The sequence below is a fragment of the Pongo abelii genome, chromosome 1 (assembly GCF_028885655.2).
Source record: "Pongo abelii isolate AG06213 chromosome 1, NHGRI_mPonAbe1-v2.0_pri, whole genome shotgun sequence".
Taxonomy (NCBI): domain Eukaryota; kingdom Metazoa; phylum Chordata; class Mammalia; order Primates; family Hominidae; genus Pongo; species Pongo abelii.
Window position 1 is genome coordinate 21,377,556 of NC_071985.2, and position 17,480 is coordinate 21,395,035.

Sequence of the window (17,480 nt, forward strand, 5' to 3'; positions counted from 1 at the left end):
ATAAACCACAGCAGCCAAAAGAGAGCAGGAATGGCTCCCAAACAGTAGGCAAGGCAGACCCCAAAACCAAACCGCCGGAAGAAACAAACAACACTGCACACTGCGAAAGGGCCAATCTCTCATAAGATATCACAATTATAAACATATACTCACCTAAAGCAGAGGGCAATATATGAGAAGCAAAAATCAACAGAATTAAAGAAAGAAAAATGTCTACAATGTTAGAGACTTCAATACCCCACTTTCAATAATAGACAGAATGGCTAGAAAAAAGATCTATTAAAACCAAGAGGACTTGAACAATGCTATAAATCAACTAGACCTAACTGATTTGTACAGTCAGCCCTCCAAATTCGCAGGTTACACGTGTGCAGATTCAGCCAACCGAGGATCAAAAATATTCTGGAAAAAAAATGATGACACAACAATAAAAGTAATATAAATTTTTAGAAATATAGTATAACAACTACTTATATAGCATTTACATTGTATTAGGTGCTATGAGTAATCTAGAGATTATTTAAAATATAAGGAAGGATATGCGTAGGTTATATGCAAATACTACATCATTCTATATAAGGAACTTGATGATCTATGGATTTTGGTATCTACAGGAGTCCTGGAACATATCCCCCACAGGGAACACTCTATAGAATATTCCAATCAACATGAGACTACATAGAATATTCCAATCAACAGGAGAAGAATACACATTTTCCTCCAGTGTGTATGGAACACTGTCCAGGATAGGCCATCTATTAGGCCACAAAATAAGTGTCAATACATTTTTAAAAGTTGAAGTCAGGCAAAGTATCTTCTCTAACCATGATGGAATAAAGCTAGAAACAGAAAGAAAACTGGAAAATACACAAATATGTGGAAATAAAGCAGCACACTTTTAAAAAAGAAATTAAAAGAAAAATTAGAAAATACTTTAAGATGAATGAAAATGAAAACACAACATACTAAACTTCAGGATGCAGTGAAAGCACTGCTTGGGGGACATGCAGAGCTGTAAATGCCTACACTTTAAAAAGAAGAAACATCCCAAATTAGGAAGAAAAACTGTCTCTATTCAGAGATAGCACGATCTTGTGTACAGAAAATCCTCAGGAATCCACAAAAGAAATATTAGAGCTAATCAACAAGTTCAACAAGGATGCAGGATAAAAGACCAATATACAAAAGTCAATTGTATTTCTGTACCTTAGCAATGGCGCTCCAAAACTGAAATTATGAAAACAGTTCCATGGATAGTAGCATCCAAAATATTAACTATTTAGCAATAAATTTACAAAGGAACTGTGAACTTTATATGTTGACAATTAGAAAACACCATTGAAAGAAATCTTAAAAGACCCAGATAAATAGAAATGTATCCCATATTCATGGATTAGAAGAAACAGCAATACTCCCCAAATTGATCTACACATTCAATGCAAACCCTATCAAAATCCCACCTACCTTTTTCCCAAAATTTGAAAAGCTGATTCTAAAATTCATATGGAAATGCAGTAGACCTTGAATAGCCAAAACAAAACAATCTTGAAAACACACAAAGTTGGAAAACTCACACTTTCTAATTTCAAACCTTACTACAAAGATATGGTAATCAAGACTGTGGTATTGACATAAGGATAAACTTAGAAATCAATGGAACAGAATTGAGAATCCAGAAATAAACCCTTTACATTTATGGTCAAGGGTGCCAAGAAAATTCAATGGAGAAAAATGTCTTCAACAAATGATGCTAGGACAACTGCATTTCCACATGCAAATGATGAAGTTGGACCACTATTTCACATCATACTCAAAAATTAACTTAAAATGGATCAAAGCCCTAAATGTAACAGCTAAAACTACTAAAATCTCAGAAGAAAACAGAGGTGTGTATCTCATGACCTTGGATTGGGCAATGATTTCTTAGAAATGACACCTAACACACAAGCAACAAAAGAGGATAAATTAAGCTTTATTTTTTAAAAAAATTTGTTTTAGACAGGGTCTCACTCTGTTGCCCAGGCTGGAGTAAAGTGGTGCAATCATAGCTCACTGCAGCTTCAGTCTCCTGGGCTCAAGCAATCCTCCCACCTCAGCCTCCCAAGTAGCTGGGATTACAGGCACACATCACTATGTCCAGCCTAAACTTTATCAAAATTAAAAGCTTCATGTAGCAAAAGACATAATCAAAAAAAGAATGAAAGAAAATATTTGCAAATCATTTATCTAAAAAAAAGGTCTAGCAGCATGGCTGGGCATGGTGGCTCACGCCTAGAATCCCAGCACTTTGGGAGGCTGAGGTGGGTAGATCACTTCAGGTGAGGAGTTCAAGACCAGCATGGCGAAACCCCATCTCTACTAAAAATACAAAAATTAGCTGGGTGTGGTGGTGCACACCTGTAGTCCCAGCTCCTCAGGAGGCTGAGATGGGAGGATTGCTTGATCCCAGGAGTTCAATGCTACAGTGAACCATGATCACACCGCTGCATTCCAGCCTGGGCAAAAGAGTGAGACCCTGACTCTAAAAAAAGAATAAATAAAGTATAAATAAATAAATGGAAAACAAGAAGAGTTGGTGAGGATGTAGAGAAACTGGAACCTTCATACATTGCTGATTGAAGAATGTAAAATGGTGCAGCCACCCTAGAAAACAGTCTGACAGTTCCTCACTAAGGTAAATAATATTACCGTATGACCTGGCAACCCTACTCTCTAGGTATCTACTCAAGAGAACTGACAACATACATTCACACAAAGCCTGCATACAAATGTTTATAGCAGCATTATGTATAGTTGCCAGAGTGGGAACAATTCAAATGCCCGTCCACTGATGCATAGATAAACAAAATGTGATCTGTTCATACAATGGAATGTGACTCAGCTATGAAAAGGAAGTACTGATACATGTTACAACATGATGAGCCTTGAAAACATCATGCCCGGTAAAAAAAAGACAGACATAAAAGGCCACATATTATATGATTCTGTTTAAATGAAATGTCCAGAACAGGCAAATCCAGGGAGACTTTTAAGCACGTTAGTGGTTGCTAAGTGCTGAGGGGAAGGGGAATGGGGAGTGACTATGAAGGGGCATAGAGTTTGTTTTAGGGTTGATGAAAATGTTCTGGAATTAAACTGTGGTGTGGTTATGCAACCTAAAAACCACCAAATCGTACACTGTAAAAGGGTGAATTTTATGTTACTTGAATTACGTACTTTAAAAAATCAATCAGGTCTGGTGCAGGGGCTCATTCTTGTAATCCCAGCACTTTGGGAAGCTGAGGTGGGAGGATTGCTTGAGCCCAGAAGTTTGAGATCAGCCTGGGCAGCATAGCAAGACCCCATCTCTACAAACAAAAAATTGAGAAAATTAGCCAGGTATGGTGGCATGTGCCTGTAGTTCCAGCTACTCAGGAGGCTGAGGCGAGAGGATTGCTTGAGCCCAGGCGGTCGAGGCTGCAGTAAGTCATGGTCACACCACTGCACTCCAGTCTGGGTGACAGAGCAGGACCCTGTCTCAAAAACCAAACAAATGAAAAGGTGCCGGCAGGTTCAGCTGCCTGGTGAGGGCTGCTCTCTGCTTCCAAGAGAGCGCATTATTGCTGTGTCTCACATGCGGGACGGGATGGAAGTGGTGAATTCGCCCTTTTATAATCTAGGGGTACTCATCCATTCACGAGGGTGGAGCCTTCGACGCCTAATCACCTCCCAAAGGCCCCCTCTTAATACTGTTGCTCAGGGGACTAAGTTTCAACATGAACTGTGGAGGGGACACAACATTCCAAGAACAGCAGATGGGCGTGATACAATATATTAAGAAGTCAATTTAACAAAAGCACTTACACAGAGAACACGCTAGCCTGCCAGTCCTGCCTTTGGGGTAAAACCCTGAGAGCATCACAAAACCTAGCTCCCACATTCTCACTGCTATGGTTGGAATGTCTGTGGCCCCCAAAATTCCCACGTTGAAATCCTTATCCCCAAGGTCATCGTGTTACGAGGAGGAGCCTTTAGGAGGCACTTGGGTCATGAATGAGATCAATGCCCTTATAAAAGAGACCTCAAAAGCTCCCTCACCCCTTCCACTGTGAAGACTCCGTGAGAAAGCACCGTCTACGAAACAGGAAGCGGCCTCCCCAGACACAGAATCTGCTGGCACCTTGCTCTTGGACTTCTGACCTCCAGAGGTGCAAGCAGCACACTTCACACTTCTGTGGTTTCTGAGCCACCCAGGCTATGGTGTTCTGCTCTAGCAGCCCTCATGGACCGAGGCACTTGCTGAACGTCAGCATTCTTCTGTGTGGCCACACAGGACCCCAGGACCACGCTGCAGACATTGTCTGCTTCTTTCCCTGGAGCACAAATGTGACAGAGCCCGCAGATGTGCAAGCCTGGGCCCCCTAGTGTCTGAGTCGTGTGTCACCCCAGGGATAAAAACAGCAGCAGGAAGACGGGATGAAGCAATTAGTGCACGCCTGCCAAGCACCATCTCATGTTAATCCCCTCTCCTGCCCTCAGAGCCGGGTGCACTTTGGGATCCGCATTTTACAGACAGGGAAACAGGCTGGATGAGCCACTGCCACTGAGACCTTTCCGGAGACCCTGGTGCCCACTCTGCTGACAGCTAGTGCCTCTGAGCTCCTGCAGCCTGGCACACCTCTGTCCCCTCCCACCCCGCACCACGGCCCTCTGGGGTGAAGGCTAGCCAGTGTCTACACCACCAAGCTGGCCCTGCCCTTCCTTGACCTATTTATCCCCCAAAACCCAATCCCAGCAGCTATAATTCACAGTGCCCTGCACAAGCACAGTCCCCAGACGCCACAATCACAACTCCCATGTTACAGATGAGGAAACTGAGGCACAGAGAGGCCAACTGTCTGAGTTTCTGGGGGCTGCCATAAGAGCTCACCACAAGCTAAGTGGCTCAGAATGACAGAAAGTCATCCTCTTACAGTTCTGGAGGCCAGAAATTTGAGATCAAGGTGTAGCAGGGCTGTGCTCCCTCAGGAGGCTCTAGGGGAGGACCCACCCTGCCTCTCCAAGCTCCTGGGGGCTCCCAGCATCTCTGGGCTTGTGGCCGCATCACTCCAGAGTCAGCCTTCATCTCCCATGGTTGCCTCCTCTGTGTGTGTCTCCCGGTCTGTCTAAGGACACTGTCACTGGATTCAGGGACCACCCTAGTCCATGACCTCATCACTTAATTACATCTGCAAAGACCCTGTTTCCAAATGAGGCCCCATTCTGAGGTTCCAGGTGGATGTGAATTTGGGGATGACACAACATCAACAACTCACCCAAGGTCACTCAGCAGACGGACAGGCAATCTGACCCCACACACGCACCGATCCTACCGCCAGCCTGCCTCAGAAAGGGGTAGAAACCCAGGCTGTGGGGTATGGGCTGTGGGGCCAGTCCCAGGCCAGCTTCTCTCATCCCAGGTCCACCTCCTCCTCCTCTACGTCCCCCTGCCAAGGCTATAAGGCCAGAGGCACATTCTCCAGGCTACCTGGAGCTGAGCAAGGTCTTGCAAGACCCCCACCAAGTCAGGGAGGCATGGGGGTTGATGTACTCCCAACTTCAAGAAAAGTTTTTGTTTTCCAAACAGAAGAGACAGCCAGAAACATCCACAATGAGGGAGGCAGAATTCTAAGAATGCCCAAACACTAAATCTAGGTGCTGCTGTGAAGGAAGCCTGCAGATGCAATGAGGTCTCAAATCAGTTGACTTTTAAGTTCCTCGAAAGGATGATGACCTTGAGTGGGCTGGACCTAATCAGGTGAGGCCATAAATGGGAGGAGTCTCTTCCCTGGCAAAAGAGATTTGAAGTCTGAGAGTGACTTGACACAAGGGAGATTATCCATTTCTGGCCTGATGATGAAGGCCACATGGCAAAGAATGGGGTGGCCTCTAGGATCTGACAGCAACTCCCTGGCTGACAGCCAGCCAAGAAATAGGGCCTCAGACCCATGGACTCACAGACCCACAATTGCAAGGAACTGAATTCTGCCAACAACTTGGGTAAGCTGGAAATAGGAACCAAGAGAACTAATCAGCAGGCACCTGACTTCAGCTTCTGAGACCCTGAACAGAGAACCCAGGCACACCATGCCTGCACTTCTGACTTACAGAACTGTGAGCTACTCAGTGAGCACTGTTTTAAGCCACTAAGTTGGTGACAATTTGTTACAAAACAGTTAAAAAAAAAAAAGCAGAAAACAAAAAACTAATACACACTCTTTCTACATCTTCCCATCTTGAACATGATGGCTGGAGCTATGGAAGCCACCTTGTGACTATGAGGCAAGCATTCGAAAGAAAAAGGTAACATGTTCAGGATGGCAGAGAATTAAACAGATCCCATGTCCTTGTGATAGACTGTTAAAAAGGTTGTGATGAGTCAAGACACCCTGGGTGCACAATGTTCTACAACAGGACATGCCGCTCCCCCACTGACAGTAGGGTCTACTTCTCCACACCCTAGTTCCTGCAGACTAGGCTGGCCTTATGCTTAGCTTTGAGCAACAGAACATGGGGGAAAGTAACACTCTGGGAGTCCTGAGAACCCAGCTTAACAAGCCTCATAGTTTCTACCATTCCCTAGGAGAAGAATCCAGTCACCATGGAAAGAAGTCCAAAAAGAGAGTGACCATAGAGGAAAGAATGAGGTTGCAGGCATGGAAGTGAGGCCAGCTGACACCACAAGAAGAGACAGGTCCATCGTCCTGGCCATCCCCCATCCACTGGAGCCATCCCAGCTTGGACCTCAGTCAGGTGCATCAATGAGGCCAGTCAGATCCCCCAGCCCCAGCCAACACCACATGAAGCACAGATGAGCCACCCCTGCTGAGCCCTGACCAAATTCTCAACCTGCAGAATGATGAGAGGTAAACTGATCGTTCTTTCAGGCCTCTAAGTTTAGAGTGATCTATTACACAGCACCAGATAACTAGCTGAAACAGGCCCTTAGGAGGCCGCCAAGCACTGTCCCAGACTACGCTGAAACACTGCCCCCAGGCCTGCTCCCATGAGATGCTCAAATGTCTGCTCGATCAACTGACCTTTGACGTCCAGATGGAAGGAGAGCCGCTGGCCCCCAGCCTCACAGCAGTACTCCCCGGCATCTGCCTGGCCCGCCTGCTGCACAACCAGCCTCCGTGTGCAGCCTGTGGCCTCCATGCACACTTTTGAGCTGGAGCTCAGCTTCTTCCCATCCTTGTACCACGTCACCTCCGTCTGGGCCTGGGCCACCTCGCAGCTCAGTGTAGCACTGGCTCCTGCCTCTGCCTGCAGCTTCCTGTGCGCCAGCTGCTCCTTGGCAAACACCACCTTGGGCTCTGGGGATGGACAGGGAAGGATGCACAGTCACAGACTCTAGAGCACAGAAACTGAAGTTTCAGACGCAGAGGCTGCTCAGGCTGGAGCCCACTGATGACGGGCTGTCTGTGGCCTCATCAACCGCCAGCCAGACATGGGTTTGAGCAAGAGAGAACGCATATTGGAAGCTTCAAGCATCAGCATGGGGAAGAACTTCTCAAGGCCCATCAGCAACATGCAGCAGATACTCTGGAGTCCAAACATTCCATAACACCTTAGAAAAAAGCACCACCTTGGCAGAGTGCCCCTTTGAAAAGTACTGTGTGAAATGCCCACATCATGCCCTCAGCACTTACAAAAACTCTGCCTGAGAACCCAGAAAGCCTGGAGAAATAGCAAACACAGACACCCTCTTGGGTTCACACTGAAAATCACAGGAGATGTGGGAACCTCTCTCCCACAAAACCATGACCCAAACAGACCATCCCCCGGCCACTTCTCCCCTGGTTTGCACTAAAGCCAGAGCTGCCCTGTACCTGTCTGGGGTTTCCCTCAACACAGAGAGGAAACTCATACATCGAAAAATTGCTTATGAGGCCAGGCACAGTGGCTCATGCCTGTCATCCTGGCACTTTGGGAGGGCAAGCTAGGTGGATTGCTTGAGCCCAGGAGTTCAAGACCAGCCAAGACAACATAGTGAGACCCTGTCTCTACAAAAAATTAAAAAATTAGCTAAGCATGGTGGTATGCGAGTACCCAGCTCCTCAGGAGGCTGAGGCAGGAGGACTGCTTGAGCCTGAGAGGTCAAAGTTGCAGTAAGCCATGACTGCACCACTGCACTCCAGCCCGGGCAACAGAACAAAATCCTGTCTCTAAAAACAAAAATCTCTTATGCTACCTCTTAACTAGGATAACATGTACGCACAGTGATATGCACAAACATGTAAGCACAGTGATATGCACAGATCTGGTGCACAATTCTATGAGTTCTGACAGCTATCTGCACGTGTGTAACCCACACAGCTCCCAGGTGCCTCCCCCACAAAAGCGGCCACCATTCTCATTCCTAACCGTAGAACGTGTCTTTGAACTCTGAATAAATGAAATCAGAACAGTTTTCTCTTTAGGTGCTATCTGTGCCCATTAACTAGCTACAAATACACATGCAGACAAAATAGTATTAAAAACTATACCACAAAAAAAACATAAGCTAAAACACACCAAAACACACCATGCCCTACCCCTCCACCTGTCCCCACAGCCTACTTGGCTCTGCAGAAACTCCAGTTTAAAGTCCCTTCATTTTTCCCGTGGGTTCTGCCTTCCTGTTTCTAAACAATATGTACATGCTGTTGATCAGTGGGTAAGAAAGAATATGCAGAAAATAAAGAAAAAACCAATACAATGAACACCCACACACTTCCCCCCGGTAAAGAAAGAAGAACGCCATCACTGCTAGTTCCCAGCCCCTCAGAGGTAACCCCAGCCTGAATCCTGGTTTTGGAATCTCCTTTTATTACCTCAGTACGTGTGTTTATTGAGGGTGAATGTGCAAGTCAGGCTGCTCTGCTCAACCGTCTACCCACTGTGTGACCTTGGACAAAGTGACTTCATCTCTGTGCATTGACTTCCTGCTGTCTGAAATAGAATGACCGAGGATTCACACAGGTGAGGTGTGTGGCACGCTAAGAAGAGCGTCTCCGGAGATTCCAGGCAGGAGACAAACCACAGCTGCCATGTGTTGCTGCCACTGTGTGTTGTTAACCACTAAACACATAACGTCATGCTATGCTTTGTAACCTGCTCTTCCAGCACAACACTGCATGCGTCAATCGCCCTTCTTCAGCTGCAATGCACAGCCCTGTGCTCCTGCTCGTTTTGACTGCTCTATGGTACTGCAAGGTACACGCAGACCCCAACTTTACCCAGTCATTCTTTTGTGTTTTATTATTATTATTCTACTTTTTTATGTTTTGTAAAGGTAGGGTCTCACTATGTTGCCCAGGCTAGTCTTGAAATTTCTGGCTCAAGTGATCCTCCCTCCTTGGCCCACCAAAGTGTTGGGACTACAAGTGTGAGCCACTGCACCCATCCTACAGTTCCCTTTTATTTTTTGGTCCCTGGGCAATCCCTTTTTTCAAAGTTCCTTACACATTTGATGTCCCATTTCAAGTCATTTTGTAGAGGGTGGGTTTCTGAACATTTCAATGACATTCTAGAAAAGACACAACTGGGCCAGGCGTGGTGGCTCACGCCTGTCATCCCAGCACTTTGGGAGGCAGAGGCAAGCGGATCATGAGGTCAGGAGATCAAGACCATCCTGGCTAACACGGTGAAACCCCATCTCTACTAAAAAAACAAAAAATTAGCCAGGCGTGGTGGCGGGCGCCTGTAGTCCCAGCTACTTGGGAGGCTGAGGCAGAAGAATGGCATGAACCCGGGAGGCGGAGCTTGCAGTGAGCTGGGATTGCGCCATTGCACTCCAGCCTAGGAGACAGAGTGAGACTCTATCTCAAAAAAAAAAAAAAGAAAGAAAGAAAAGGCACAACTGACCTATGGGGAGAGAATCAGGACAGCAGCTGCCTGGGGCAGGGTGGAGGGTGGACTGCATGAGGGAACTTTCTAGAGGGATAGAGATGCTCAGTACCTTGATGCAGACATGGTGGTGCATGGTATCTACATTTTCCAAAATCCCTCAAATGATACACTTAAAATCTGTGCATCAATTACATCTCAAATGTCATTATTAAAAAATTGTTGGGCCAGGTGCAGTGGCTCATGCCTGTAATCCCAGCACGTTGGGAGGCCGAGGTGGGCAGATCATTTGAGGTCAAGAGGTCGAGACCAGCCTAGCAAACACGGTGAAACCCTTGTCTCTACTGAAAATAAAAATAAAAAAATTAGCTGGGCGTGGTGGCGGGTGCCTGTAATCCCAGCTACTCGGGATGCTGAGGCAGGAGAATCGCTTGAACTCAGGAGGCGGAGGTTGCAGTGAGCTGAGACTGTGCCACTGCATTCCAGCCTGGGAGACAGAGCGAGACTCCACCTCAAAAAGAAAAAAAAGTTGTTGGTCAGGTGCAGTGGCTCACACCTGTAATCCCAGCACTTTGGGAGGCCGAGGCAGGGGGACTGCTTGAGGCCAGGAGTTCAAGACCAGCTTGGGCAACACAGAAGACCCTATCTCTACAAAAAAATTCTTAAAAAATAACCACGTGTGGTGGCACATGCCTGTGGTTCCAACAACTCAGGAGGCCAAGTCGGGAGGATCACTTGAACCCAAAAGGTTGAGGCTGCAGTGAGCCAAGATCACACCACTGCCCTCCAGCCTGGGTGACACAATGAGACTCCGTCTCAAAACAAAACAAAACAAAAAAACTGTTGGCACCAGAGCTTCCTTAATTTCATGATAACAAAGACAATTTTATATGTGCAATCAAATATTACACTGGAAATTTTAACTCAGGCGCCAAGACAAAGTAGATATGATACTCCAACATAGGAAGCCAGGAGGAGAGACAAATCTTGAAAGAAGTTAGCAAAAAGCAAAAACCAACAAAAAATTACTAAAAAAAAAAAAAGATTTACTGATTTGACCCTCTCCCTGCATACAGGTAGCAGCCACAGTAGCATGGCAGCTACGGAGGAGGGTCTTGGGAAAGACCTCGCTGGACAGGGACATGCTGCGTCCCTGCGTCCCATCCCCCACCCACGGAGCACCGAGAGGAGAGGGTTGCTCCCCCTACAACCAAGACCAGCACCTCCAGGGGACACACGGAGCACCTGTAGGCACCACAGCGGCCAGAGCTGCTCACATGCTCCTGAGAGCCACCACCGTCTTTCCCAACCCCAAACTCAGCAAAGCCACGTGTGTAGCTTGAGATGGGCAGGGGTGGGTTCATTTACCCCACGGGGAGTGGCGCCAAAGCTGTCCCAGAGCTGGTCGCCAACCACAGGGGCACTCTGCCTCCCACCAAAAAGCCTAAACACTAAGGTGGGAGTGGCCAGAGGCCTCCCCGAATCACACAGGCGACAGATGCACAGGGCTTCCTCGGCCAGGATCGGGCTGAGCCGAGGCAGCAAGAGGGATCTGCAGGAGTGACAGGACTGCCCAGAGGTCCCAGCGTCCTCTGCAGGAAGAAGATGAAGATGTCCGGTGTTTTAGGAAGCAGAGGAAGAGAACGAGGTGGCCCGGAGGAAAGCATGACCTTGGCAGGGCACAGGCATGTGGACCCTCAGGGGCAGGTGATGGGGCTGCCAACGAACCCATCTGGGGGGCTCACTCTAAAGCCCTGGCGGGGCCCACACAAGGTCATCTTAACGCAACTGCAGTCAAGCGTGAGCTTCCGGCACCTCCCTGGTTCTTTCTACTCTAGAGGCAGAAGCTGCAGGCAGTAGTGCGGCCAGGAGGGGAAGACAAGGAACGCCTTCCCCACACGCTGAGTCTGGGAGCAGAGGGGACACACTAAGGGTCCCTAAGGGAGAGGAGACTCCATGGTCAGCTGAGACTGCAGTGCCCTAAACAGAAGGCACAACTGCAGCTCCCTCAGAACAAAGTCAAAAGCCACAGGTCTGTGCAAAGTCTCAACCGGGAGCAGAAAACAGGCTTCTGAATAAACATACAAGGGATCCTGGCTAGTGCAGCACAGTGCTCTGTGGGTGTGCACAAGAATGCTGGATTTTCTAACAGAACCACTGCGGGCAGCACAGCCATCCCTTACAGGCCAGGAACAGGCGACACAGAGAGGGGCAGGGGCGCTGAGTGCCAGTGCAGCACACGCTCCACCGCCTGGACAGGTGCTGACCGTGCCACTAGGGACCCACCTGCAACATCCAGGCGGAAGGAGACCCTCTGTCCCCTGGCCTCACAGCTGTACTCTCCGGCGTCTGCCTGGCCCGCCTGCTGCAACACCAGCTTCCGCGTACAGCCCACGGCTTCCACGCGCACTTTCGAGCTGGAGTTCAGCTTCTTCCCGTCCTTGTACCACGTCACCTCCATCTGGTCCTGGGCCACCTCACAGCTCAGCGTGGCGCTGGCCCCCGCCTCAGCCTGCACCTCCCTGCGTGTCGGCTGCTCCTTGGTAAACACCGCCTTGGGCTCTGGGATGGATAAGGGGGGAGGTGGGGTCAGAGGCCCTTCCAAGTGAGGTTTGCAGGGCCTGGTTCAGGTTATCAGATTCTGTACCCCAGGCACGCACAGTCCTGCCACGGGCTCCTCCGTGGTCCGTGTGCTCAGGCGTAGCTCTTCCCATGCACAGGCAGCTGTGATGCCCAACCCCTGCCCAGTGAGGGCCCTGGCATGCGCCAGGAGGGCAGGGCGTGTGCCTACGAGAAGCTGTCAATAGGGCCTGGTGGCCTGAGTGTCCTTCGCAGACCCAGCATGCTGTCTCTCTCTCCCCTAAACTCCCACCTGTCCTGGAGGTCCACCGCCTATGGACACGGGCCATCACATGCACCAAGACAGAGAGAGGGTTCAGCTTCACAGACACTCCCCTGATTACTCAAACAACAGAGAGCAGGCACAGGGTGTGTTCCACATTGTGGATGAATTGGCCATTGGACTGTGAAAGTTAGGAGGGCTGAGCTGGCATGATTTTTAAACTTTTATACGTTAAACACCCATATACATCCCCCCGGAAACCAGGAGGATAGTTTTCCAGAGCCTGGCCTTGGGGCCCTCCCTGTCGTGGGGTCTGTGAGCAGGACCCAGCCCACGGAGGCCCAGCAGCCATGCTCCTTGAGAAGTTCTCTGTGTTCCTCCTTCAGCCTCCCAGCCAACATCTCTGAGCCCAGGAAGCTTCCAGAAAGAGCCAGGGCTCAGAGCCACCTACATTCAAATCTTAACCTGTCAAAGACACTTCAGTCTGTGGCTCTGCTCAGCCTCAGTCGCCTCATCTTAAAAACGAAGAGAAGGGCTTTAGAAACATTTTTGGTCCAAGCACTTTGGGAGGCTGAGCCAGAAGAATTGCGTGACACAAGCCTGGGCAACATAGCAAGACCTCATCTCTACAAAAAATACAAAAATTAGCTGGGCTTGATAGTGCATGCCTATGGTCCCAGCTACTTGGGAGGCTGAGGTGGGAGGATTGCTTGAGTCTGCGAAGTTGAGGCTTCAGTGAGCCGAGATGGCACCACTGAACCCCAGCCTGGGCGGACCCTGTCTCAAAGAAATAAAATAATAAAATAAATGAAATACAAAATAAAATAAAAACACATTTTAAATGAAGTGCCAGCCCTAAGCCTGGCCCACAAACACACAATACACAAAAGCGTCTGCAGAGCTGTGAGTGAGCCCTGGCGGCAAGGACGAGACACAGCAGGAGACAGAGGCCCAGGTGCAGATGGAAAAGATTCTCCTAACGCCTAAAAAAAACCAGGTCCACGCCCACATTCCACCATTTCCTTCATGTTATCTTTTCTTATTTTCTACATTTAGATCCTTTATCCATGTAAACATTAGTTTTTCATGTCATTTCTTTTCCCAAACAGAGAAGCAAATGTTCTCTGGGACAAGGCAGCAAACATAAGAAGCTGTGTTTGCTCATCCTGGTCTGCCAGCAGAATTCACCAATCCTGGCCGGTGAATGAGCGCGGCCCTGGGGGACAGAGCGCAGGTTCCCATGTCTCTAGCCTGAAGTATGGCAATTTTAGGAAAGGTAAGTTCAATGGTGCTGGCCCCTTCTCCCTGCACGTGAGATAACGTCTGGCGGTATTCATGACTGTGCCTCTGTCACCTGTAACCAGGTGCACCCAGGCTGTGAGGAGCTCTGGCTCTAAGGTACCTTCTGAGCAGCTGCAGAGCCTTCCCCACCTATGTATGAGCTGCAGGCTGAAACTCTGCTTTGGAGCAGCTTAACAGAAAGTCTGAAACACTCTCCTGGGCCACAATCCTCAAGCCTTCTGAATAAAACTAATTCTTTTAAAACCTTGATTTTTTTTTTCAGTTGACACCGTCAACCATTTGCTGGAGAAAAGAAGGGTCAGGAAGGTCAATCCTGCTCTACTGGAGGCAGCCAGACCTGCTCCCCACCCCACATGGGCCCGGACGCATGCACACACAGCATGCTCACCAGAGACGCGGAGCCGGAAGTCCACAGAGTCCTCGCCCACGCGGCAGGAGTAGGTGCCCTCATCCTGCCTGGTGACTGTGGCTGCCACCAGCCGGTGCCGCGTCCCCACATCCTCCTGCAAGAAGCGCTCACCAGAGTGGCCCAGCTCCATGCCATCCTTGTACCAGTGCACGTGGACATGGGCTTCGGAGGTCTCACACTCAAACTGCGCCGGGCCCCCAGCCACAGCATCCACACAGCTGCCCGCCATGTCCTTGTGCAGAAAGCACGCGAGGCCTGCAGAACACAGGGTGGGTCAGGCACTGCAGAGGCCCTGAGCACGAACTCGGCCATAGTGCTCACAAGCTGGAGCTGCTCCGGCTTCTGGGACCACACAGGACACCCAGGCTCACCAGGCCAGAGGGACCCTGCTTGGGCAAGCAGCCAGCTCGGCCTGCTGACTCTAACCTTGGGACTTGTGCCCACCGGAGCAAACACCCAGTTATGGAGTCCCTCCCCCTACCAAGCTGGGCTCGCCTCCACTGCCCTGCCCCTCACCCTCCCCACAAAGTCAGAGAACCCCGCAGAGGCTGCCAGCTGCCCCCACCTTGCACGGACAGCCGGTAGGCGATGCGGCCCCCGCAGCTGACGCACTCGTAGAGGCCTGCATCGTCCCGGGCCACATCTCGCACAAGGAGCACCCGCTGCCCGGCTGATGCCTGCACCTCATACTTGGGGCCTGGGGGCAGTGTGTGACCATCCTTCAGCCACGTCACAGCCGCAGCCTGATCTGACAGCTCAGCCAGCAGCTGCGCCTCCTCGTGCAGCCGAGCCAGCACCTCCCGGGCAGCTGCGGCTGGCGGCTTGTTGGCAGTCAGCCCTGGGGCCGCTGGGGGCCGGGTATGCGTGGCCAGAGGGGAATGGACGGAGGGGCACAGAAAGGTCAACAGAGGGGAATGGACGGAAAGGGAGACAAGGAGAGACAGACATGGGGCAGAGAAAGATAAAGGGAGGGACCCAGGAGAACAGCACGGGAGGACAGCAAGGGAGAGGCAGGCAGGGGAGACAATGGCAGAACAGAGGTCACAGATACACCAGAGAAGCAGGGGAGATGGAGGTGGAACAGCCAGGCATGGGATGGCAGATAGAAAAAGGCAGGAAAGAAACGGAAGGGAAAAGATGAACAAGAGAGAGGAGGGAGGAGGGGGAAAGGAGGAAAGGAGGGAGACAGACGTGAGGCTCTGCCCAGCAGGACCCCTGCAGCCCCAGGCCCTCACCCACACACCAGGGACCAGTGCCACGCCCACCACCCTGCCTGCTTCATCCCAGTGACCTGCAGGCTGACAGGGTGTCCTGGGGCCCTCAGACCTGTAGCAGCCCTACCTGGAGCCCTGACCCCGCCCACCCTGGAGAAATGAGGCTCAGGGTCCCAAGCTGGGGCTCTCCACCTACCCCGGACCTCCATCCGGATGCTGCTCTCAACGCCGTTGGCCACGAACTTCAGCTGCGCCCCATGCAGGCTGGCGGGCACCTCCCGGATGGTGAGCGTGTGCCGGGTGCGATCACAGTGCATCTCATACACACTGCTGGCCTTCAGGGCCTGCCCATCCAGGAACCACTCACCCGCTGAGGCCACCGTGAGGTCCACGGAGAAAGTGACCTCGCCACCCTCTACTGCCTGCACCGCCTTCAGCGGTGTCCTCACGGCCAGCTTGGGGGCTGTGGGGTGGGCAGCGTCAGAAAGGGGCCGAGGAGGAGTGGGAAGTGCTGCGGGGGTCTCTGCCTTCCCCTCCTCTTCCTACAGAGCCTAGACCCAAATGTTTCTCCTCCAGGAAGCCCAGCCAGCACACAGAGCGACCACAGCACGAGTCAGGCTCATGAAGGAACGAGGACAAGGTATAGCTGCCCTGAGACCCCTCCAGCATCCTACAAGCCCCACCAGAGTGGGGCAGCCCTGGAGCCCCGTTCCCTGGGTCTGCTGGAGACAGGCAGGCTCCCAGGGGCCCTGTAGTGGGGTCACCTATCCTTCCCACCATGGACACTGCACCAGGGCAAAGCCTTGGCAGCCCCCCTCCCCACAGAAGGTCTCCATGAGGCTACTCTGGCCTCCCCTGAGGCTGGACCTGGGGGATTCCGGGGCAGGTGAGCAGCCCCGTAGGTTGTAACAGGGAGGTCCCACTTACCCAGGTGGACAGTCCCCGGGAACTCAAGGTAGGGACTCTGACCAAAGCTGTTGAGAGCTGACACTCGGAACTGGAAGTTCCCCTCCTCCACCACATCAGCCACGGTCAGCTCAGGTGTAGCCACCCATTCAGCCTCGTGGCACCTGATCCAGGTGTAGGTGCCAAGCTTCTTCTTCTCTACCAGGTAGCCGTCGATAGTGACAGGGCGTTCCCCATGGGGTGGTGGGGACCAGCTGAGGATCACAGAACTCTCCGTCCTGGCCTTTACCACAGGATCCACAGGGGGTTGCAGGGGAGGCTTCCTGGGGGCTGTGTAGAGAGTGGGCAGAGGTCACCTACTGGGAGCCTCTTCCTGAGCCCCGGGTCTGGAATCACCTGGAGGAGTGTCACAGGATCCCCAGCTCTCTTGGGGCTGCTCTGGGGACCTGGACCACTGGCCACAACCTCCAGCCCCAGACCTGCAGCCACTTCTCTGGCTGCAGCTGAAGGACTGCGGGGGCTCAGGGAGCCTAACCTTGGAGGACCAGGGCTATGGTCTTGCCCCGCGGCCCTCAGCGCAACAGGCTGAAACCCAGAGAGCTGAGCTAATGGAGGGCAGGGGACTGGGACCAGGGAGACAGCAGGGAAGCGACGCCATCCTGGGAGCACCCTCAGGCCCTCACCCGACACGCAGAACTGGGTGGATGTCCGGCAGTCGCCAGCCATAAAGGCAACCTGGCCCACATCCTCCAGGCAGCACTGGGAGATGGTCAGTGTGTGGCGCGTGCCCTCCGCGGAGATGGCCACGCGGCCCCCGGCCACCACCTCCTCCTGGTTCCGCAGCCAGTGGACGGGGCCCACCGGGACCGCCAGCTCCACGCAAAACATGGCCGTGTCGCCCACGCGCACCGCCGTCTTCCGAGGGAGCTTTCGGAGGAGGTTTCCTGGGGTGGAGAGA

General features: G+C 51.2%; 1 protein-coding gene across 20 annotated transcripts in view; it reads right to left on the reverse strand.

Annotated features, from left to right (window-relative positions):
- OBSCN (obscurin, cytoskeletal calmodulin and titin-interacting RhoGEF) overlaps positions 1 to 17,480 on the reverse strand; it is a 168,352-nt gene that overhangs the window by 147,419 nt on the left and 3,453 nt on the right. For 19 of the 20 annotated variants that reach the window (XM_063724833.1, XM_063724832.1, XM_063724838.1 and 16 more), the window contains exons 3-9: positions 17,206 to 17,466; positions 16,544 to 16,852; positions 15,813 to 16,079; positions 14,968 to 15,249; positions 14,382 to 14,657; positions 12,136 to 12,411; positions 7,059 to 7,334 (exon numbers count right to left, since the gene is read on the reverse strand). In XM_063724833.1, the coding sequence (XP_063580903.1) occupies positions 7,059 to 7,334; positions 12,136 to 12,411; positions 14,382 to 14,657; positions 14,968 to 15,249; positions 15,813 to 16,079; positions 16,544 to 16,852; positions 17,206 to 17,466 (1,947 nt within the window). The remainder of the gene's footprint in view (positions 1 to 7,058; positions 7,335 to 12,135; positions 12,412 to 14,381; positions 14,658 to 14,967; positions 15,250 to 15,812; positions 16,080 to 16,543; positions 16,853 to 17,205; positions 17,467 to 17,480) is intronic. The other variant, XM_063724835.1, reaches the window with a different exon arrangement.